The sequence below is a fragment of the Artibeus jamaicensis genome, unplaced genomic scaffold (genome assembly GCF_021234435.1).
Source record: "Artibeus jamaicensis isolate MK-2021 breed Jamaican fruit bat unplaced genomic scaffold, CSHL_Jam_final contig_923, whole genome shotgun sequence".
Taxonomy (NCBI): Eukaryota; Metazoa; Chordata; class Mammalia; order Chiroptera; family Phyllostomidae; genus Artibeus; species Artibeus jamaicensis.
This window is the reverse complement of record NW_026522014.1, coordinates 11687529-11712367: the sequence shown is the minus strand read 5'-3', so window position 1 is coordinate 11712367 and position 24839 is coordinate 11687529. Positions and strand designations below refer to the sequence as shown.

Genomic DNA, 24839 nt, shown 5'->3' with positions numbered 1-24839 from the left:
ATAGAGTTATGTAACCTCCTTTAATAACTTGGATCTAGAATTTTTTTATATTATGTTTGTTTAGATATTAGAGAATTGATAAAATCAGATTGATAAAAGTGACACCCTTGTCAACTCTTTAAATGTAGAGTTTATAAAGTTTAGCAAAAACAATCTTTTTATGAATCTAGAGAAACATTTTTATATCTTGTAGCCTTAGTCATATTTATTTCTATGAACTCACATTAGGAAATATATGTAAATGCCATTAAAGAGTGAACAAATCATTAAAAATTGAGCATTATGCAAAATAAAAAGCTTTAAAATACATTATTTAAGAACTAAAAATGCTTAACATTCTATAATTTGTCAATGCATTCCTTTGTATACTAATGCCACTCTTTTTATCTTTACGTTTCTCCTTTTGCAGTGCTTTAATGCGTTATTGAAACTACAGACTTACAGCCACGGTGGTTTCATGTTGACAGACCACATATTTTGAAAGCTTGAGGTATTTTATCATAAAACATGCCTGGTGGAAAATTTGAAGCATAGGATTCTGCCAAACACCTGGATAAAGAATTCCTCACCTGGTATGTTAGAGAACTCAACACCATCACCATGACAAACCAGGAAAAGTGGGCCCACCTGAGCCCCTCAGAATTTTCTCAACTTCAGAAATACGCTGAGTGTAAGTATTCTCATTAATATCATTTTACTTGGCATTTGTGCTAAACAAGGTAAGATGATTTACAGAATCAGGTTACAGAGTATCATCAGCATTGGGATAGACATAGGTGTATGTCTTCTGTGTTTGCAAGTAGGTCGACTGCAGACTACCTTTTTGGCATAGGAAAAAGAACTTAAATCAAACATCAACTCTAGGAGAAAAGGAAGTAGGATCCTAGATGCCAAACTAAACTTGGAAGCACTTCACCTGTAACAGAAGTGAAGCAAAGCATAAGCCAGCCTGGGGGAATGGAGACAGGCAGGATGGGAGCCAGGAAGAAGAAGGAGAAGACAGTAATGAGGAAGTAAAAGGAGAAAAATAAATGGTGTTATTCTTGAGTCAACAGGACCTGATTCATAGGCATTGGGAGGGAAGGGAAATTGGAGATGTTTTTCCTGTTTCTCAGCCTAGTATTTCCAAAAGGACTGTGAGTTGGGAGTCATAGATATATTGTGGAGTTGGCTTTAAGGGTTGTCAAAAAAAGAAGAAGAAGAAGAACTGCCAGGACCTTAGGACAACTTGTTTAGTATGTGTATTTATCGAAAAGATATAGTGGTGCATTTTAAATATTAAATTTCTTTATAGGTACACAATAGAATTTTGTTTATAAGAAGTTTTTATCATAGATTTTCAGGAATATGTCTGTTTCATGAAATCAGTTTCAGCATATATATATATATATATATATATATATAGTCATATATATATATATATGCATTGGGTCAAGGCATTAAAGAGAAAGAAGGAAGCAAGTAATATATAGGAGGCACTAAAAGATTTGGAAGATGATAAGTCAAGAAAAATAATCCATAAAGAACATAATAAAATTGGTGAGAGTAAAGGGAATAGCGTGATACTGGGAGAATAAAATGCAAGATATGGAAAGAGAAAAAAGCCAATAGCTCATAATAATTAGAAAAGCAAACACTGAAGCAGCTGCTGATGGTAAGGCACAGAGGAATTATGGCATGGAGAAGACAGGTGTTGGGAAGAATGTGAATAATGTGACGAGAGGCAAAGAAAGTGGTTAAACACAGAAGAGGGATTTGGAACAATAGATGTGATAATAATAATGAATAATACCATATTTACACGCTACATATTATAAGTCAGGAAGATTAATAAACAATGCATGTTGTGGCAAAATCCAACCTTGCAGGTTTTCTAGAGCTTTCCTAACTTGAAGGCTTCAGTACTCTGGGTGAGGGTTTAAGAATGCTGCTGAGTATTTACCAGGAAGTCACAAATCCATAAGAACATGTGCATATTTTCAGTCAATAATAATAAAAATACAAGTATCATATAGAAGAGGTGGGTGTAATATATATTTTTAAACTTTTATTTATTTATTTTTAGAGAGGGGAAGGGAGGGAGAAAGAAAGGGAGAGAAATAGCAATGTGAGGGAGAATCATCCAGCCATTATCTCTCACATGTGCCCAGACAGGGGACTGACCCCACAACCCTGGCGACCCTTCAAGCTGTGGGACTACAGCTAACCAACTGAGCCACACTGGACAGGGAGGGTGTCACAAATTTTTGACATCAAAATGTGCTCCTCATACTCAAAAACTGTTTTGAGCCACTGAAAGTACAATTCATTCATTTATCACATAAAGAAAATTTAGCCCAGAATGGTTCATTTCTTGTGGACATCCTTATAATCAATAATTTCTAAATTGTCCAAAAATGATTTATCTGATTCCCAATTTCTATATTCTTTTTGCATTATATCCCAAAATTAAGTAAATATTTCCGAGCATCTTCTTTTGGGATAGTATTGTGCTTGATGTTGCAGAAAATGCAAATATGAACAGATGTGGACTATGCCTTCAAGGAATTTACATTTTAACGAAGGCTAAAGCTAATGGACTGTTATTTCTAGGCAGAGGATTGTAAGTGCCACAAACAAATTTGGGGGTTCTCTAGGGCTTAAGTATTCTATTTGAAATGGAGGAAGGGAAGTGTTCATGGAAGAAGTAGGACTTGAGATAAATCTTGAAATATAGTTTTAAGGGAAGGGGAGAAGAAAATGATATAGCTATAAAAGGATATTCAGCATATTTTTGAGGAAGAGAGATGAGCCACACCACAAATTAAAGGAGGACATGCACGTAAGTTTGTAAAAATGACATGGAATCAACATACACAGTGCTAAACTTGAGTTAGGCAGTAAGGAGGAATCGTAAGGTTTTAGGGGTACAGTGATGTACAGAATGCTGTGCTTCAGAAAGTTTAAATGGAGAACTCTGAGAGTGATGGAAAGAGACTCGAGTCAGGCCAGTGAGCTATTGGAGTAAACTAAATAATGTGGATGGATGATGAGAGAAGACCAGAAAAGTGGGAGTTCAGATGAAAACTAACAGAGGAGAACTTGGGAAATAACAAAATATGAGAATTGAGAGCTAAAGATGGATGGGGAATTTTGGTGACATAATCCCCCAAGTAGAGAAAACAGTGAATTTGATTTAGGTTTGTTGAACTTGGCTCGATTATTTGAATATATTTTCTGGTGTCTGAATGCTTATAGGAAAAAGTCCTTATAAGAAACATGAATATAAAAATAGGTAAATTATTGCCATGACAGTTAAAATATCATTTATAATGACTGTTAATTAAATATTTCAAATTTCCTTTGAATTGGTAAACAGAATTTAGTACTAAAGTCTTAACTATATCACAGGCTGCTATTTTTATTGAATAAAAGGGGTATATTTAATTATGATGTAAGAAAGCTTGGTTTAATAATCAGTTTCATAAATGCCTAATAAAAAGTGTCATAAATACAAAAGTTGTAACACTGAAACAAAGATAAATGAACATTCAATAAATTGGTAGCAAGAAGTAACATAGTAAGTGTAAGAACGTTATTGAAATGGATTTTATGAGAAGATAAATTGATTGATTAACATTGAGTGAAAAATCATAGTGCTATTTCTGTGATCTCCTGACTTGCTATTTTTTTTTAAATAACAAAGACTACATTAAAAGTGTGAGACTTAATCCTTTGTGACAGCAATTTTCAATCACTGTGCCACAAGAATTTTTAAAAACATGCAATACCTGACTATTTTAGTCAGGGCCACTGACCTTAAACTGTCAAATAAAAAAGTGACAATAAGCAACATAGCAATAGCCATCTGGTGTGAGCAAGTGAAGATTATACCTATTTTTTTCTAAAGCTTGACAAAAAATCTAATATATATATTTTGGTGCACTGCAGAATTTTGGTAATAGGTGTGTGTGCCATGAGATGAAAATGACTGAAAAATCTCTGCTCCATGAAGTTTTCTGTGTAATTAAGAAGCAAAGACTATGATGATTAGAATGTATCCTTGCGTCATAAATTTCCATTATCAAAACATAACTGGAAACACACTTATCATCCTGAGGATGATAAAAGTAGTGTACTTTGCCTTTCTATCCAGTACATATGAGCTGTTTATCTGCAGTGTTTAAGAATCAGATTTTTCATATTCGGGTGCAGTACTGGTAAAGTGACATTCACCCATACTCTGTCATGAAAATGGCCTGTTGGATGTGCTATTTAGATGTCATTTTGTATCTTTTAATAAGAAATTGTTTCCCTGGCTGGTGTAACTCAGTGGATTGAGTGCAGGCCTGGGAGGTAAGGGATCGTGGTTCGATCCCCAGTCAGGGAACATGCCTGGGTTGCAGGCCAGTTCCTAGTGGGGGACACATGAAACACTACCATCTATTGATATTTCTCTCCCTCTCTCTTTCCCTTCCCATCTAAGATAAATGAATAAAATCTTTAAAAAATATAAAAATAAAAAAACCAAATTGTTTATATGTAGTAGATAATTAAGTTAAAAACATGTTATTGATTTAAGTATTCACTTGCAACATATTAAGATTATATCAAGTAAATGTTATATACACTTTTGGGGGGCAGGGTGGGACTGTGGAACTCTAGGTCAAGTTAAATGAGTTCATGAAACCCTTACCCCAGCAAAAAACAAATTATTGGAGTTAACTTAGAAAATATCATTTTCTCATGTTATCTGATTTGGGGTCTTCTCTACAATTGCCACAATGCACCCCATGCACACGGCTATGGCAAAGTACCATAGACTGGGTGACTTACATAAACAACAAATTTATTTCTCACAGTTCTGGAGGCTGGAAGTCTGGGATCGGGTGCCAGCATGCTTGGGTACTGATAAGGGCCTTCTTTTGGGTTGCAAGAGGTCAAATTCTTTTTGTATCCTCACAGGGTAGAAAGAGCACAAAGGGGAGGGCAGCGAGCTGTCTGGGAACTTCTAAAAGGGCACTAACCCAGTCACTGCATCTGAACTCCACCCCATGACCTCTCTAATCCCCAGGACCCTCCTCACTGGGGGTAGGGTTTTAACATATTCATTTAACAGGTAATGAACATAGTCCATTTTACTCTGCAACTACGATTGACTTCTCAGCTTCTAGGCTGTTCTCATAATGAATTGGGGTACACAGCGTGACTGGAGCACAGCATTTCTGGTTAGGCAGCTGGCACATCAGACAGTTTGTGTCCAAATCCTGGTCCTACCATATTTTAGATTTCTGACTTTGGGGACATTACTTCACGTCTCTGTGTCCCATTTTTTTTTGCACTTTGTGAAATGGGGAAAACAATAAATACATCAAGTGTTATAAGTACTAAGTGACTTAATACATGCCAAATAATAAGAGCATTGCCTGGCAAATTATTTATGATGTAACCATTCATTATTTTACTAGAGAGGGAGTGAGTTTGTTATGTTGGCTGTTGGAACATATTGTTGATAGTCAAATAGAAAAGTGCCACATTTTGGAGTTTGGGTCCGTGTCTTATTTTCTGTTACAAGACCAGATTCTTTGCACAAGGTCAAAGCTGCTGGTGCTCTTGGCAGCCTGGGTTCTGTGTTGTCCCCACAAATGGTGCATGCAGATAGCTATTGTGGAGCCTGCTGTGGCTGACGACCACGTGCTGAGACCCTGCTCCCGTTTAGCTTTCAGGCTGAGTCACTCCGTGGGAAAGATGTCCACTGTTGTGTGGGAGAGGAGTTATCATTTGAATTTCCACTCTTTATATGAAGTCATCAAACTGTAACGATAAGATAGCTCTCACTCCCACTATGTAGAGAATTGAGGTTATCACATTATCAATTTGTCAGTGTTTCCTGCTGTGGTTTTATGGCACAGTGAAGGGTTAAGAAACTCCAAATCTTTTCATGGACAGCACTATTTCCTATGTGAAACCTACACAGTATTTCTAAACAATCCATTTTCTGCCCACGTATTATCACTTAGGATTAGCTTTTATCGGCTATATATAAAGTGTGTTGTATAGCATGCAAATTATTTTTGAAAAATACTGAGCTATTATGGGGGGAACACTTTCTAATGTTCATATATTTTATACTGTTTATAGCAGCTGGCATTGTAGAGAGATGCAAAATTATGATGGACTGTTCTTTTCAATAAGGACCGGTGTGCCTAATTTTGGATGTATTCTACAATTTTTTTCCCACTGGAGAGAAGCATGCAGCCTGGCTTAGCAAGAAGAGCCCAGGCTTTGTGAGCCAACTACTGTTGGACAACGTTGCACAGCAGCCCTGCCTTTTACTCAGTAGTGGTGTCGTCTCAACAGTGTTACATAAGTGGCCTTGAGCCTCAGCTTTCTCAGTGGGAAGAGCTCCAAGTATTGTTGTAGGATTTAGTGAGGCAATACTCATCATCATAATATAGCAAAGACTTTTAGCACCAGTCTCTAAACAATACACAAGTATTCATTTTTTTTATCACAATAAACCTTGGAGGGAGGCAAATGACCTCCTTCAGGCAGATTACCTGGCACGTTGTCACGGCAAAATCAGTGGTAACAGAGATAAAACAGTGATTCATTTATGTTTCTTAATGAAGATCAATACATCATGCTTCCGAAATAGAGAAGTCTGGAATTCAGGAGTCAGGTCCTTACATTCCCCTCAGGAATAGCCACCTCTCAAAGAGTTTTTGCAAATAAGGCAAAGGAAGGGAGCAAAGCTGCTCACTATGGTTTTGGCCTCAAAATGTCTTCATAATCTCTCCTCCTGGTAGATTGGACCTGATTGTGCATTAACTTCAGCAACACTCGGCCTAGAGTAGAGGCGTGCTCCTGAATTCTACCCATACTCACTCTCCTGTGCCTGCAACTTCTCTCCCTCTTCCTTAATGGGAACATGGGAGGGGAAGGGGAGATGAGAAGAAAATCATGAAGCAACTCTAATAAAAATATGGGAAAGTTCTTTTTCATTTTCAGTAGCCTAACTCTCAAGAAATCCCAGCCTCTAGTGTGAAGATCCAACTGTGTCTCTGAGAGATGTTTTGTGCTGATTCATACCAGATGGGATACGGAGGATGGAGGGAGAGAGACTTGACCACCTCCCATGGGCACATCGTCTTCAATTGATTGTTAAGTGTGTTTAGATAACTTGCTAGCCCTCTTTCTGAGCTGTTTTGGAGGAATTAGCTTTTCCTTTTGGCCTTTGCCCTGTGATACACTGACGCTATTTTGGGAGGCCAAGCCACTTACTGATAATTATTCTCTTTGCACAGGGTCATTTGGCATAGTGGCGGAAGACACATTCTTTAGTCAGATAAAACTAGGTGTGAGTTCTGGCACTGTGCTGTATACCTCCGTTCCCTCACCTGTGTTCTAGGGTGCAATACTGATGAATTGTGAAGATGCAGGTAAAGTGACCAGAGCTCAATATAGTATTGCTATGAGGAGGGTCATGATGGCGGTGACTGAGGCAGTTTAATAACAAATGAGGACTTTTCCCCCCCTTTGATTACACTACTTAGGTGAAACGTGTTGACTTTGCCCTGACACTTGGTCTGAATTGGGAATCTGCATCTCTATTTTAGGTAATACATGTCTCTCATTTCCGACCCTGTTTCTTCTGATTCACACTGATTAACTAAGCAGTTCCTGGCTCTGACCCAGATTTTATTTCTGGAATATATGTTGGCTGCATAATCTTTTTTTGCCTCATCTTCGGCTATAGTTTCTATCTGTTGTACTGCCTCAGACTGAATATCCCATTGGTGGCTTCTCTGGATCCACATGTCTTAAATTTTTCAACGGTAAATCTTGCCAATAGTAAAGAAAATAATAATTATGAATATCTAAATTTTCATTATTTTAATATCCTAAAAAGACCCAATTTTCAATGAATTTAAACATCCATTATTTTTAATGTTGGACATTGGCCACAAACACAATTGTGTTAAGATTCATGATTGAGCAAACTTGAATTTTGAAGCTAGGAATCCTGTGAAGTATTGGTCGAGGCGAGCAAAACAAGGTACGGTTGACAAATTCACAGAACCTCAGTGGCTTAACAACATAGATGTTTCTTGCTCATATTATATTTCCAAATCTGAGTCAGTAAATGGTTGACTTTTACCTTATCCTCAGTCAAGCCCCAGACAGCCAGAGCAGCCGTCAGCATTAAACATTGGCAGACACTCTGGCAGTGAGAGATGGAGGGCTTGTGGCTTGGGTGCTGGCTCCGAAGGCTTCTCCCTGGGAATGAGTGATGTGCTTACATTTCTTTGGCCCTAGCGACCCACATGACCACATCGAGCTTCCATGGGGCAGAGAAATGCATTCCTTCTGTCAGCTCAGTGTCAGGAGACAAGTGAAATATTCGGTGAAAACTGCTAATGTGGCCAGTATCACACAAATGAAATATAACCTGTCATTTACCTTGGAACATTAAGCAAGTCTTCATTAAATCTCTTCAAGCTTCTGTTTCTTCATCTATAAAATGATGATAACACTTCCTATTTATAAATAAAATCTCTTGTTTTATCAATAGTATTAGTATGAGAAATTATAACAAGTTACTTTTATTCATATACATTAAATGATATTCTCTACTCAGTTATAGGTTAAAGCTTGTTATTCAGTGGATGATTCCTTGGTCCCCCCAGCCTGCATTGTAGCTGGAAGTGTCCCTTCTCCCCTCCCATACAAGTATGCAGACTAGGGAAACATGATTTTACTCATTGGTCATTACTTCACTAACAATATTCAGTATCTTTTACTCTTAGGCATTGATTGGCTCTGGGTAATACAGAAATGAATATTTTGATGCTTTTAATCCAAGGGTTTAGTCTATTGAGGGAAACAAATAAGGTGGCAAATGATAAAGTAATGAAATACATTCTGTGAATGTAATATATGCAAGAACGTTTTTTAATTTAGGTATAATCAAAATAATATTGTGTTAGTTTTAGGTGTCCAATATAATAATTTAATGATTTGTGAAATGATTAGCACAATAAATTTAGTTAACATTCATTACCACCCAGTTACAGTCTCTGTGTGTGTGGAGAGAACTTTTATGCTAGATTGTCTTGAGAACTTTCAAATATAGAGTATGGTATTGTTACCTATAGTCACAGTACTGCACATTACACCCCCAGGACTTACATGGCTTAGGAGTGGAAGTTTGTGCCTTTTGACCATCTTTATCCCATTTCACCCCCTTTTCCCACATGCTCACCTTCAGCCTTGGGCACCCACCAATCTGGTCTCTGTGTGTGCAACTGTTTAATTTCCCAGTCCACATGGAGGTGAGATCTTACAGTATGTGTCTTTCTCTTTTCTTTTTTTTTGTGTTTTTTAACATATTTTTTATTTTATTGATTATGCCATTACATTTGCTCTATTTCCCCCCTTCATTCCCCTCCACCCTGCACACCCCTCCCCCACCATTTCCCCCATTTAGTTCATGACCACGTGTCTCAAGTTCTTTAGATTCTATATTTCCCATACTATTCTTGCCCTCCCCCTATCTATTTTCTACCTACCATCTATGCTACTTATTTTCTGTACCTTCTCCCCCTTCTCCTCCTCCCACTCCCCTGTTGCTAACCCTCCATGTGACCCTTCATTTCTATGGTTTACTCCTGATCTAGCTGTCCTCTTAATCTGCTTTTGTTTTAGGTGTGGTTGTTAATAACTGTGAGTTTGCTGTCCTTTCACTAGAGTGGAAAGGACAGCAATCTCTTTTCTGACTAACTTACTTAACCTAATACATTCAAGGTCTATCCAGGTTATTTCAAATGGCAGGGTGTCCTTTCTCATGGCTCATATATAAAGTGAATAGGGTAAAAAGAGGGATTTTATTCTTTCACATAGGAGAAAAAGACGTGTTTATTATGGGGCAATAGGAAAATAACTTGTGCTGAAAGATTCTAAACTTATGGCCCAATTTGATTGTTTTGTTTTGGTTTTACTCAAATGTCTTAAGTTCATCTCTAATGTTTATCTTCTTAGTGTCTTAGTTTTGTCCTTTAGCAAGTTACATAACCTTCTAAACTTTAATTTTTCTCAGCTGTGTAATTAAGAAGATAATAAAGCCTATCTCACAAGATTGTTGTAGGACTCCAAATAATATGTATGGAAATGCTTTATACCACTAACCACCACGCATAAGTTAATTATTGCTTTCTTTGTTATTATCCATAATTTGTTCGGAGTTACCCTATTTCTTTTATTTTTATGCAGTTCAATATCTCTGCTTCTCCTAAACACACATTTCTAGTTTCATCATGTACTGAATTTTACAGTTCACTCCTATGGGACTGTATAAGAAATACCTTCCTGCTCTTGTGGCCCAATTTTCTTCTTTGACCTCTTAAATCACAGTTTATCTACAAGTCCTATAGCCTCTTTCAAAGCATTCCCAAGGCATGTTCAGGTGCAAGACTGATTTCCTCATATCTGAAAATGTGTTCTATAAGAAAGAACATTGCCACAACTGCAGTGGGTGTTAGATTTTATCCTACTCATCATGTAACAAGTTAGCTTGCGACACAGTCATGATGCTAGAGGTACTTACTGACTAGGTCAGAGAAAAAGAACTTTACTGATCATGCCATAGCAAACAGCAAGTAACTTAAATGTTTTTACAGGCTACCCTACTTCAGTTTCCATGGGGAAACATGAAAAGGGCCAGGTGACCTCTGCACAAGCAGTGGCTTTAGTTCTTGGAGAGGAACCCCAAGTTTTGGGAACATGAATCTTTCATAACAGATAGCAAATGAATGTACATTTTGCTCAAGAAGAGCTTGCAATCTCTCTCTCTCTCCTAAGGTTTTTCACTGTGAAAGCATTCTTGAAATGATAGCCTAGAATAAAAATAGCCTGTATTTCTGCTTGTAAAACCTGCAGAAACATGAAACATTGAGAATTGTTTCCCAGTAAACACAAGTTTATAATAGTTATTACCACCTTAACCAGTAGTCCAGAGGTTGAAGAAAATACGTGTTTTCCCAGCAGGATGCTCTTTTGTCCGTATAAAGGTAGCCTCAGATTTGCTCCTGGAAGTTACTTGTCTTGGTCTCTCGCCCCCTTTCTTTCCTTTTGACCTACAACTGGCCGGCCGTTCACGTTGTCCTATTTGTGCTCTATACTTTTAAGTAGAAGAAGGCTCACTTTATTTTTATTCATGCAGTGAAGACAAAAGAAAACTTGTTTAGTTGCTGGTATTTTTGAGACTACTCATGAAAAATAGGCTTAATTTTTAAATTTTATTCAAGGAAATACACCTCTTAAAACACAGGCATTTACACATACACCTCTTTCAAGTGACAGTCACCGTGGACTTAATTTTCAGCATTTTATTATAGACTAAACACAGAAATGAAGAATTTGGGAGAAGGGAACAGTCTCAATCCAGGCAGAGTACCCCCTGTGCCCCACCCCACCCCACCCCCGCATACTTGAGAACTGCATGCAAATTAATGGATGTTGAGGATGCTGTGGACTTTCTGTCCAAAAGTACCTTTGGAGCAGAATGTGTTACTCTTTGAACTGCTAGAGCTGCCAAATGATGAATGACTTCTGTACCTTTTTATCTTATTTTCTTACTAGGTTAGGAGAGTTCATTGTCCCTTGAAACCCATCCCACTACTGAAGTCAGTGAGAAACCAAAACTCTTATGTGAAAAAAATCAAGAAAAGAGTAAAATTCTTTGACTCGGACAGAAAAATCTCCCAGATGTTTACAAAATTCTGCCAAATAGTTCTGGTTTATAGTTTCCCTATGTATATCACAGATTAGTCATGGTATGTTTTTAAATTCCTGCCATATGAAAGTTTTTCTTTAGAAATTGGCTCTTAAAAGCTCTTTGTTAAAAGTTATTTAAGGAGGTAGTATGTAATGAAAAGCATCCCTCAGCATTTATGCAACAGAAGATACATTCCGATCATTGCATTGATATAGTTTGATGTGACTACCGACATAGTCTATAATCGATATCAGATTGGGTGGTTATGATGGGAACAAAAATCAGTGCGTACAATTTTTTTCAAACTTATGAGCCAGAATTATTCTAAAGAACCCTTTCTGGATGAGCATGTTTTGCCTTTCACTTGTCTTATATTCACTTCACAGATGCAAGATTTTTTTAAAAATTAACATTGTAAACATTTGGGGCTCTTTTGGGTCAGAGAAAAGGAACTCAAATGATCTTCAGCCTCCTCCCTCCCCCTTGGTGGCAGTGACATCAGGTACTGCTGTGTGAGTCTCAGGGAAGTCCTTCTGAAGCAGCAATCACTGCTGCACAGGCCATTTAGGAGACACTACTGTATGGTGCCCTTCCATGTAATGGCAATTTCTGCCATTTTCAATGTTGCTTTCTGCTGAAGGCCTTGCACTACTTCTTCTTCCACTATTTCTTTTTTATTTCACTCCCAGCTGCCAACATCATTATATTGAGTTCTGTGCAAATTTTCCTTTTGCTACCTTATCTCCCAGTATTATCAAAAAAGAATAGAGTTGAGAAGTAAAAAAAATACCATTTAAGTTTCTTAAATAATTCATCTTAAGGAAATAGATGTTCCTAAAATGATCACTGACCAAATCCCATGTCACATACTGGTCCAGTGTTCCTGAGTCCACTTTCCACACAAATAAGAGAACTCTTCCTCCTCCCTTGTGGTTTCCCTTTCATCCCCTCTCTGAGATCCTTGAGTATCTGAAAACCTCAGGGTCAAAGAAGTTTATACTTTGTGTTCAGCTCCTTTTTCCTATAGTCTGTGGCCTGAGACATTTGGGAATGTTGTCACGATACATTTAATTTCTATTTCACGTACAGGCAGGCCAAAGGGCACACAGGGGAACAAATAAGATGCCAGTTGATGTCTCCTGGAAGAAGTAAAGAATAGGTTCATACCTGGAAAACAATGGCAATTAAGCCTACTTAACAATGTTAGCCTTGCGACAAAGTGCTGGGTCCATATGCACATTTCTCTGGCCTCATTCTCTCTTGGCAACTTCAGAAGCTCCTCACTGCAGGTGGCGTAGGAAGAGATCACTTCCAGATCACAGAGACTTTGTCAATAGTCTTTCAAGGAAACGTGGATGGTAATGCCCAGGGATGGACTCACTAAAAATGGTCCCCTGAGACTTTGTGTAGAACTCTTCTTCATCTGTTTGTTCAGGCACTTTAGACTGCTTACACTTGTCTCCAGATAGGTGCTCCAATGGGCCTCTCTGGTATAGGCCAACCAAATCTAAAAGAGTGGAATTTTGTCCCAAGTCCAGGAAAGAAACATAATTTCCCAGCTTGTGCTGCACACTCAGGGTATACTGTCGCTTGCCCATGACACCCCTCTGCTTATAAACATGAGGATTGAGCTTCTCCTCTCAACTATGCAAAGTGTCCACCAGCATCTCAGCGTTCAGTCAGACATATCTTTTCATTTGATATGTGATCCTTGCCTCTTCAACTATCTCTTTTATTTTAAAGATTTTTTAAATTTATTTTTTGAGAGAGGGGAAGGGAGAAAGAGAGGGAGAGAAACATCAATGTGAGAGCGACACATCACTTGGCTGCCTCTCGCACGCCCCCAACTGGGGACCTGACCCACAACCCAGGTGTGCGCTCTGACTGGGAATGGAACCGGCACCCTATCTGTTCTTAGGCAAGCACTCAATCCACTGAGCCATACCAGCCAGGGCTATTTCTAGTTCTTTTCTGGTTCTCCATAACTTCTGACTGATCCGCTTAAACTGATGAGAACCACAGGGATTTGCAGATGTCTTGGGGAAACTGAAGGCTGGCAGAGCTTGGCCCTGGGCCATATATTAGAGTGTCAACTGGCTTTCTTTTCCTAAGTCCCCCTCCGTAGAATTCTTTCTAAAAACTTCCTAGTGTATCACAAGATTGCATTTATTTTAACTTCTCTTGGTCAAGTGGTCAAGATCTTAGCATCTCTATGCTGACATTTCCTAACTTAATGGAGATTTGCTTTTTCAACTATTAATAGCATAGTGCTCAGCACATGGAGATATTGCCACTTCCTCCAGGTTTCTCCAGATTCTCTTCTATAAGCACCCTTGAAGATGGCATTCTAACCTCATACTTCACTTGTATTTCAGAGTCCCATTTGGGTCAGATACCTATGACTTCTTCAATATGTAGTTCAAATGATCGTTCCTTAGAATTTATGCAACAGCCTTTATGGGTCTTTTTTTCTCCATAAAGGATCCCCAACTTTCTTCATAAACTTCATATAATAAGTAGGAATAAGTCATCCTATGGCAGGTTTCTTTATCCAGTATTTTGTGCAAGGAATTTCTTGGAGGAATCATCCTGATAATCATACAGAATACAACTTGGTCCTGTAGAAATAGATTTGGTATAAAAACAGCATTTGCAAAGTGAATGTTCCTTTAGCAGGTCTACTGCAGAGTCTAAGATGTCTCCTTGTTGTCACTGATCCTTAAAATGGTCTATACCTCTCTGAAGGCCAGTATAGAACCTTCTGGAACTTTCTATGATATTCTTGGATTTAGGTGTGGCAATTCCACAGGTCAAAAATTCTGACTAATGCTTCTCTAACTCTCCCCATTTATTGCTCCATACAGAGTTTTAAAGGGTGACCATGTAGTCCCTGTTTCACAAAGAAATGGAGTACTGTGAGTGCCTGATCAGAGACATGCCTAGGATACAAATAATGGGCAAAACACTTGTTCATTTTTCCCTCTGCCCTTTCTCCTCTTGTTTCCTTTCCATTGTCTTTTTGTAGCTCTTTGCAGTATCTTGGCTGTTTCCCACCTGAGTCCAGCAAGGTTACAGCAGGCAAGACCGTTGTTTTGGTATCCTGGGTAGTCAGGTTCACCTATTATTCATGACCTCATCCCAGGAGGGCAAGAGATGGCTCACTGCAGACCTTGGGTCTATTTTAGAGTCTTAAGAGTACTATACTTTTAAGGCAAAAGTCAAATGTTTGCCTTATTTGGTGATATTTATTATCACCCAGAGCATATCTGGATGGCAAATATAGTATCTAACACTTACAATGATATTATGAGTGTATTATAGGTCAAATTTCTCTAGGTACCTATGTTTTACCTACACTGACCTGTTTAATCTTCATAGCATCCCTGTGAGGCCAGCAAATTTTATTATTATTGCCATTTTACAGATGAGGAAATTTAAGCTCAGAAAAATTAAGTTGCCAAAGGTCATACAGATATTAAATTAGAGAGCTTTGATTCACATCAGGTAGACTGTGTCTAGAACCCATTCAGTTAATCACTGCTATATTAACTCTTTATATCTCATTCCTTGGGTGATCATTAGCTTAAAAAGAAGGCACAAACAAGCAAAACTGCTCCTTAACAAGAATGATACCAAAAAAAAAAAGAACATAAATAAAGGGACCAGGAAACTCCATTGTGCCATAAATTCAAATTATTCATAAAAGATAAAAATGTTTGCTATGACTAAGACAACACAGAGAGTATTTAAATTTTTTAGAAGCTGCTGGGGTGAGAAATGGATACTTTTTCAAGTGTTTTCAGTATATCCTTTAAAAGAGCCTTTAAATAGTTCTGATGGGCAGAGAATTTGGAGTCACTTTGGGACTCACAAAAATAAATGATTATGGGCAGAAGGTTCCATGAAGAGATAATATGCCTTCTAGGCAGAGTCCAGTGCGAAGCTTCAGTAGGAAGAAGGCTGATGAGGTCAGCCAAGCTGAGTAGCATTTAGAGGCTTGTCTCTTTTTACTGCAAGTTTCATACTGCTGTGCTGGGCAATCCCCTGAACAGTGGAGTCAAAATTGAACAGGCTGCCTCAGGCAGCAGCAGTATCAAGAAATGCTGAAGGTATAATCCAGAAAGTAGAGAGAGGGAAGTCTGCAATTAGAGAGTTAATACAATTGACAAAAATGAAATTGGTTGGTCAGAAAGCCTAAGATATGTCTGCATTTGTTTTCCTTCAGCCCTTCAACTCACTGTTTATCTTTTGTTGACATAATGTGGAGGTAAGTGTTCAGCTATGTTTTTGTTTTCAATAGGCAGCAAATTCATATACTTTTGTTTAGAACAGAGAGTGAATTTTAAGGAAAGGGGAAATTCCCCCAGGTCATTCGTTTAAATTAGGAATTTTTAAAAATGTATTTTAGGAGAGCGACTGCGCTGCTTTGTTAGCCAGTAGCTAGCTGAACACGTTAGTCCATCTGAAGGACAGTCTTGTTCTAGGAAATAGCTCCTCAGTTCAGCCTGTAGGGTACCATACATTTTACACAACCCAGAACACTGAGCAATAGCTACATGAAGGCCCTCTAATATTTCTTCTTACCTCGTATATGCTTTTCTTTGTTTGCCTCCAATTTATACACTCACAAACAAGCTGTTTCAGTTGGACTTGTCAGTATGGAATGGGCATTTAAACTGATAATCAAAAAATCCGAAATGAGATGATTTTATAATCAATAACAATAGACCCTTAAATTATGTTTTATATAACTTTGTAATATGACAAGGACTTGGTGAATTCAGTAATTTTAAAAATAATAAGTATAAATAAACTTAATGCAATAAAGATATTTTGCTACTAATGTCCTTCTCCAAAATAAACGAATTTGATTAATCTTCCTCTTTCTCTATTTCTTAATCTATATCTTTCTCTTTATTCTGTTTCTCTCCTAGTTTGCTCTCTCAAGCCCTTTGTTTCCTTTCATTATTGTGGAGAAGGGAAAATTTTTTCTCCTTTCTTCACTTAGTTCTGTTGGCTGGTCAAATAATTAAAGTAACATAAGACAGACTAACAGAAGAAAAACTAATTCGACACCTGTTTACAAGGAATCCACACAAATATATAAATTTACTTAAATTGTTGGTGAATTCAGATGAAAAATAGATTAAAATTTCTAACTGTACTTAACATATTGAGGCGAAGAGTATTATAGTTGAAGAAATTCCCGACTTCTGAGATTAAAAAAAGAAGTGTTCCTAGAAATAGAGTTTCATAATCTTTCATAGCATCAACTCTTTATGTTGTGGTTTTGTGCTTGGAACAGTTGTGAAGGATCTAACACTTTTATCTGTTATTTGGTAGTTTAGATTTATCCTTTCATAAGTGCTACCAGACTGCAATACCCGGGTCCATCTGCCTGTGCGCACCAGCTAAAAAGGGCACCAACAGGAGTTTGTAGTTTAGGAAAGAAAATAGCTTAATATTGAATTGGCCATACTGGAGTGGCAATAGTGTACGGAGAGCTAATGTTTTAAAGACCTGACTTTCTGCTGGCAGGTAGGTGACAGACCACATAGGACAAAAATCACAAGCCACTGTGGGTTAGAGGTCCGGAGCTGTGAAGGAAGCTGATTGGTTGGAGGTATGGTAAGGCTAATAAATCATGTCTTCAGTCCTTGAGGACAGCTCTGAGGTGGGCATCGGACTCCCTCTATCTGGCTTCACAGAAAAGTAGCCAGGCAATATTCCACCTTAGGGCCTCGAAGCTGAAACAAAACTTAGGTCAAGATGTTTTGGATCTGGACCTGGCGACCAGGAATCAGGTCTACGAAAATGTCTTTTGCTGCCTTCGGGGAGCTGAGGTCTCTGAGGGGTGTAGAGACAAAAAATATGATTTCTAGAGCTGGATTCAAAGCTAAATGTAATCAAAGTGATAAGGACCCTTGGGTTGATAAGCCACCAGCAGCACCCTTGTTCATTGATCTCAAGGACTGTGCCCATTTTGTAGTCATTCACCTACTTATTTCTTTTCTCAGAAGGGGGAACATATTTTCCCACTGCAAAACGTGCCTTGTGGCATAAGGATGATCTTGAGCTGGTTATGTATTTATTTTTTTAATGCACACAGAGGAGAAGCTTTGAAGCAGACTAAGGGTCCCCCTTTGCAGGAAACATGTACATTTTTAAGGAAAATCTCCATTTGTAAGGGTGTCTTCCTCTCTGTACAAGAGGGAGGAGGATAACCCAATCCATAGAAGCTCTTAGCACAGGAAAAGGCACCTAATAAATAAATCTGTATAGTAACCAGGCCCTTGTTTCCTGTTCGCTTCCTGGTAACCTCCCAGAAAGAGGCTGCCATGGTCCCCAACATCTTTCCTTTTTTTTTGTCTTTATCTGGAAATGGTACTCAAGGTGGCCACTTGGTCATTTGCAGTTACTCTGTTTTTCTGAATAACTTCCACATATACAGAAAGTATACTGGGTGGGGCAAAAGTAGGTTTACAGTTGTGAGTACACAAAAGAGTTTATTCCTGTATTCTTATTTATTATTTTGTATTATTTTCCATACAAAAACTGTAAACCTACCTTTGCCCCTTTATACATATTGTTAAACTTCTGTTTGTTTTTCTGTAGTCAGCTGTCTTTTATTACAGAGAATCTTAGCCAAAAAATACCTAGAAAAGTAGAGGGGGAATCATATTTCCTTGCCTATGACTCTATTTTGCTCTCACCCTATATATGTTCTCTAGAATTTCTGATTCTCAAAGATCTCTCATTTACTGTTCCATTCATCTGCCTGGTTTCTGCTCTCAACAATTTGGGAAACCATTAAAATTAAAGTGTTCATGGCCAGTATTTATTGTTGATTTGCCCTGAACACATTAAGTTAATTGAATTAGGTAACAAATTATTTCTTTCTAAAACACTCATGTTTCTTGCGTGCAGATCCATAATTTCCACTTTCTTAGCCAATCTCTGGACTATTTGTCTCAGCCTCCTTTGTATATTCTTCTGGCTGTTTCCTGCATTATGCTCCCTTCTAAAACTCAACTTTCATTTCTTTCACGATCCTATTGTCTAAGGCTTTAAATGCCGCGGACGTGACAATGACTTTCAAATGTACCTTTCTAATTCAATCCTCTCCTCTCAACTTCAGCTCTAAATGTTTAGCTGTCTAGTTAACATCTTCAATTGGATGTCCCATTGACATTTCACATTTAACAGATTCACGGCTGAATTCTTGATTCCCTTCCCCACTAAAATAAAAGAAGAAATAAAATACCATTCTGTCCCATAGGTTATTGCAGCTTGAGCTTGTGATATTATCATTTCATAACTTTGGAAGAAAATTTAAGACTCAACAATGGATGCTCAGTGAGTTTGGATCTGATACTCATTAAAATCTAAGGTAAATAGGGAAAATAGCTCTAGTTAGAGAAAGGGCCGTGACAGGGTGTTCAAGAGGCTTTGACACAAAAACAAAATTTTCTAACTTCAAGATTTTATTCTTCCTAGTCATTAGTATGTTATTGACATAGATGCAAACAGACTATTTTTTTTGTAAACTTCTAATAATGAAGTAACTATAGAGCAGAGACATAGACCTTTCTGGAATGTGGTTAAACAGGTTCACAAAGGGGACAGACAGCTTAACAAATTTACTGTTAACATTGAGATGCTTTTAAAAAGACTTGTCTGAGATTGTAACTATGGAAATTAGGTCAAAAAGTATCCAGCTGATTGGTTGGAGGTGCAGTACCCCAGTTCTAGGCTGATTTTATTAGAGCCAAACTTTGCTTCAGACTTTTCCAAGTTCTCTAGCTCTGAGATAAATCTCTGATAACCATTTTTTCTATAACTTTGTTAGTGTTCCTTTTTCCTTGAACTAAATTCATTAGAAAAGTTATGCCAAGGAGAAACACTATCCTTCACAGCATTTTACACATAAACCCTTTCAGCCATCCGTCCAAGGATCAACAATAAATTTATTAAGAACATTTCTTTTGGTACTTTTTATTGTTAAACTGAAATAATTTGAAACTTCAACAAGTTTGTTTAATATAGAATTTAGGTTAATTGAAAATCATAAATGATAAGCATCTTTTAAAAAATATGTTGCACACAGTTTAAAAAATTTTGAAATGCTCTAAAATACCCAACCCAAGGGAATCTTTCCAAGTGTTATAATATCAGGCAGTGCAGAACACCATTGCCAAGGTTGCGGGTGGGTGTTTTTTTTAAGGATTTCACCACTTACTGAACTAGACTATAGAAGTATTCAACTTTATATTGAAATGAAGTATGTTATAAGCAATTTGAAAAGGAATAAAATGTATCAAAGAGGAAAATTTTTTTCTCTTATCATTAAAAGTTCTTTGGTCTGATCTAATCAAATGAACATAAGACAGATTGACAAGAGAAACCTAAAGCAGTTTAGAATTAAACTGCTTAGGTTTGAATGTCAACTCTATCAAATTATACAACTTTGGGCAAGTTACTTTATTTCTGTTCCTCAGTTTTTTCACCTGTAAAATTTGGATAATTATAGTATACATGTCATTAGGACATAGTGCTTGTAATTGTTATTTCCACTTATTAATTTATTCAAATGGAATACATATAACTTGAAGACAGGGGCCTCTATGTCCATGTCATATATACTAGGTTCTCTGTATTTATTAGAAAAATGAAAGAAATTGAATCTGAAAAGGGAATGAATCCTTGGCATCTGGAAATGATGGGACATAGGCTAAGAGAAACCAAGAAGAAGAGAAAGATGGGCTGAGTTTTAGCCTAATGAAAAGAGCAAATGGCCTAAAAATTAGATGTAATCAATTATTTTAATGGATAATTAAGTATTTGCTAGTTTATGTTCATTTTTAAATCCCAGAACTAAGTCTATTTTGGTAGTAGGCACTTATCTGACCTTTTGTCTCTTGCACTTCCTTAAAATGCCATCATCTCTTGTTGTTCTCCTTAAAATATTATCCTTAATATATAGACTTTGGGCATGCAGTAGTCCAAATACAATTTCAGCAAAAATTAATGTTATTGTCTTTTTCAAAATTACTTTCTCACTTGCAAAATGGAAACTTCCCCTGGACAGCTGCGAGGTGGATTTAGAATCCTGACTGGTAAAATAATTTGACTAGAGGCATATGTCTTTTTTAGTTCTTTTTCTTTTCCAAAGAGCTGTTGCCTCTGCTTTTGTTTCCCTTCTCTTGCAGCTATTTTATAGTTCCTTTCTTCATGTCCTCTACTTAGCCCTTACCCAGAAATTATCTGAGGCTGGCAAGGTGACAGGAGCAGAGGGGAAGAGGTTCCTGTAGGAGTCTAACCGGCTGTTTCTCTGCACGGCTGGGGGCACAGCAGGCCACCCCGCCTTCCCATTTATTGTTCTTCTTTTATGTGTGCAGGTTGGCATTCTCGTCATAGCTTTCTGGCTCCAGATTCTAGAACAGCATGCATTTGAGGGGGCAGACTTAAGTGTTTGAATTAATAAAGAATAAAAATGAGACCACCTTTGATTCAGCCATTTTATTTATATTTCTGGAAAATACCTTTCAACTACTTTCAATAGTTCCTTGTAGGAGGATTGTGACAATGGCCTAATTTTCCTTGATATTTTTGAAACAAATGTGCTCAGTAGTTAAGCCTCCACTCCAACCCCCCTCCTTTCAAAAAGCCCATGGAGGTTTAAGGCTCTTAAGAATTCATGTTCTAATCTTCTGGAACATTGGTATTATCGCAGTTTCCTAGCAGAAGTCACGATTTGTGTACCCAAGAGAAAATCTGGAGCTTTTCCCAGTTGGTATCTGGGTTGCTTTCTCTCATATTAGTACATAGTAGAAATTCAGAATTAGACTTGGCGAGATACATGAGACGCCTACTGATTTTTATTGTTGTTACCAGAAGTGATTCTTGCGATCGGCATCGTACCATAATTTTGTGCTGTGCGTGCACATGTACATTTGTATTATTGCATTTTACTGGGAAGCGACTAAAAATAGACCTTCCTTTGTACTGTATCATTATTGTCAATATCTGTGGCAAGGATATGTGAGCCAACACTAAGTAGACCATTGGTTTTGACAGTGCAATCTAAACATTGTGTCATTTGTGCTTATTTTAGATGAAAACATATTTTCCCTCTGGTAGGAAGGAAAGATGTATGTTAATTAAAATATATAACTCTGTTTCAAACTCTAAGAATAGGTAAATTACTGCAGAAACATATTATCCGCCTCAAAAAAATCAAGATCTCTATAACTCAAAATCCAATGTTTATTCAGTTTTTTACTACTATTTATCGTCTACTTGATTATTTTTTAATCCCTTAGCTTTTATATTTGTTTTTTTGTTTACTTTTTTAATTTTATATTCCCAGAATATAATATCTGACAAGACTTAATATTTTTCAAACTAAAGCCACATTTTAACCTGTTTTTTTTTTTTGTAATTTAACTCTTACTCTGGTTTAACTAGACATCTATTACGATTGACAAATTAAAACTTGCAACAGTGAACCGACTATTTAAGGATATATATAAGATATATATCTTTATATATATGAGACAAATAACTTAAAATATCCCGATGGCATTCAGTCACATGTGTGTGGTAGATGCAGCTGTAAACCAGTATCAGCAGAAGTGAAGGTCAAGATCCCTGAGAAAGATTGCAGTCGAATTAGATTAAATTGAAGATGAAATTCTAAGATACTCTTAGCCCTTAGTTATTTCCTGAAATCACAAAAATTAAAACTGGCTCTGAATTTTAGCAGGGATTGGAAACCAGGAAAATAAAAGGATAAGCATTGCTTCATATTATGAAAAAGAGCATCTCACCAGGAGAAAACGATCATGAGTCTGCAGGGTTTTATGCACTCAGTGCGGCGTCCCATTGGCAGCAGCACAGGCTGTAAAGTCCGATTTCTTACCAGAAGTTTATCTCTGAATGACATTTGTGTAAATATGTTGGTTACCTAAAGGAAATTGTTGCTAATTTCTGTGTATGTTGGTTCAGAGTTTTTGTCCTTGTTGCTTTGCTTGCTTGTTTGTTTGATTTTGCTGTTGTAATAAAAGCAATGGCAAAAGATGTTAATATCATCTTAGAATAATAATATATATTTATCCAAGGGCAGAGCATTGTGCTATGCCCTTTGCTTGCATTACCACATTTAATCTTTACATCAAACTTGTGAGATAGTATTCTTTTTTAGATTTCTAAAACCAAGCCTTCAAGAGGTGACCCAGCTATATAGTATGCAGTCAGATGGAACTTGGTTAGGTCTGATTTCATAGTCCATCTTTTGTACTCACTCGCCATTCTCACAAGTGGTCATCATTCCTCTGCCTCTAACAACAACTGGAGGCTAAAAGCAGTGATCAGTGATTGTTTCAATATCTTCTAACCACTGATATGGATAAGAGCTCAGAAAAACTTGGGGCAAAATAGCAATCTAGTAAAGAAAGAAAAGAAACATAAAGATACTTTCTACAAAGCACGGAGAGATTTTGTAGCTATCCTCTACAGATACACAATGTAAGTATATTCTAATAGCCTGCAACATATGCCTTTGATATTTAGAATTTACATGTTCTTTCTTAAGTTTAACCTGAGGCTATATTTTATTCATTCCTTGGTGCCCAACTAGTCTGGTACAGGGGTTTTATTTCACAATATGTTCTCAGCAGCTTCCTTCCTTTTCATGATTGTGTATGGTCTGTGATCTCATGACCCCTTTTTATTCTCTCAGTCATATAAGGTAATAACTAAGGAGAGGAAGAGAAGTATCAGCCTGTCCAGTGGGTAGTTCTTTGGTTTGAAGTTCTCCATCCCAGAACACCAAAGCCAGGATACTGGGCCTCTAAGAGAACCACTCATAGAGGCCAGGTTGGCTAGTAGGAGAAAACAAGGCACATCTACCCTGCTGGGATCTCGGCTTAGGGAGCAGACTTGGTAATATGTACCACGCCTACCTAAGCAAGTAAAAACAATCTTGACAAAGGAGTGGCTGGAGAAAGAATGGCAGACCTGGGGCAACCTGTACCTCATGTTTCGGCATGGCACGGGCATGTGAGTGCCACATGGCAAAATGGATTATGAAAAGGAGCCAGACCTCAGCTATTTTTGCCAGAGGGAGGCCTGCTGGTAAGGGGACCGCGGAGCAAGAATTCCACTAGCTTATGGTGAGGAGGAGAGAATGGGCGAGAGGCATGTTTCCAGTGTCTGAGGAATACACATTGAGGCCCCGAATGAAGGCCTCCCACCTGCCCCCTGACACTGTGGCATGTGATGCCTGCCCCACAGGGAACAGTGAAAACCAGAGCTTCTAGTCAGCTACACAGCCATGATCGAGGTGGAGAGAAGAAAACAACAGAGCAGCAAACAAGGAAAACAGAACACATCGTATCTCTTCCTTCCTTAGTCCTTCATTTTCTGTTTATATTCCTTTGTATTCATTTGAAGTTCACGACATTTCATTACTCATCATGTTCTATTTACAATAATGTAGGAAATAGAAAAATAAATAAGAAAGGAAAATAGTAAATATAAAAATTAAAAAAAACTATAAGATGCTGTAATTAGAATGCTAGAGAAAAAAAAGCAGAAGAAAATGAAACAATTACATTGAAAAGAAGCCTTTGGGAGCAAAGTAGAGAGTGAAGTCCACTGACCAAAGGGGTTAACCAAACAGAGTTAACAGAAACACCTAGAACACTTACATGATATTTTTATATTTGAAGGATAGAGAAAACATTGACAAGCACTTAAGCAGGGAATCTCTAAAGTTAAGAAAATTTGTTCTAGTTTCTGAACTTAGCTCTTCAGTAACAATTTTCAGAAGAAAAGTGAAGTTAAGTAAGTTAAAGGTTAAGTGGAAAATGGCTTTAAAATTTCAAACCAAGCCCTGGCTGGTGTGGCTCAGTGGATTGAGCACGGGCCTGCAAACCAAAGGGTCCCTGGTTCAGTTCCCAGCCAGGGCCCATGCCTGGGTTGCAGTCCAGGTCCCTGGTCGGGGGGTACACAAGAGGCAGCCAGATGTTGATGTCTCTCTCCCTCTCTTTCCCTCTCCCTTCCCCCTTCTCTAAATATAGAT

General features: G+C 37.7%; 1 protein-coding gene across 1 annotated transcript in view; it reads left to right on the top strand.

Moving 5' to 3' along the window:
• Window positions 1–437: 437 nt before the first annotated feature.
• The window catches only part of DGKB (diacylglycerol kinase beta), a 566799-nt gene continuing 542397 nt past the window's right edge, over window positions 438–24839 (top strand). Inside the window, exon 1 of the mRNA XM_053655066.1 lies at window positions 438–670. Coding sequence (XP_053511041.1) covers window positions 601–670 — 70 coding nt within the window. The 5' untranslated portion in view covers window positions 438–600. The remainder of the gene's footprint in view (window positions 671–24839) is intronic.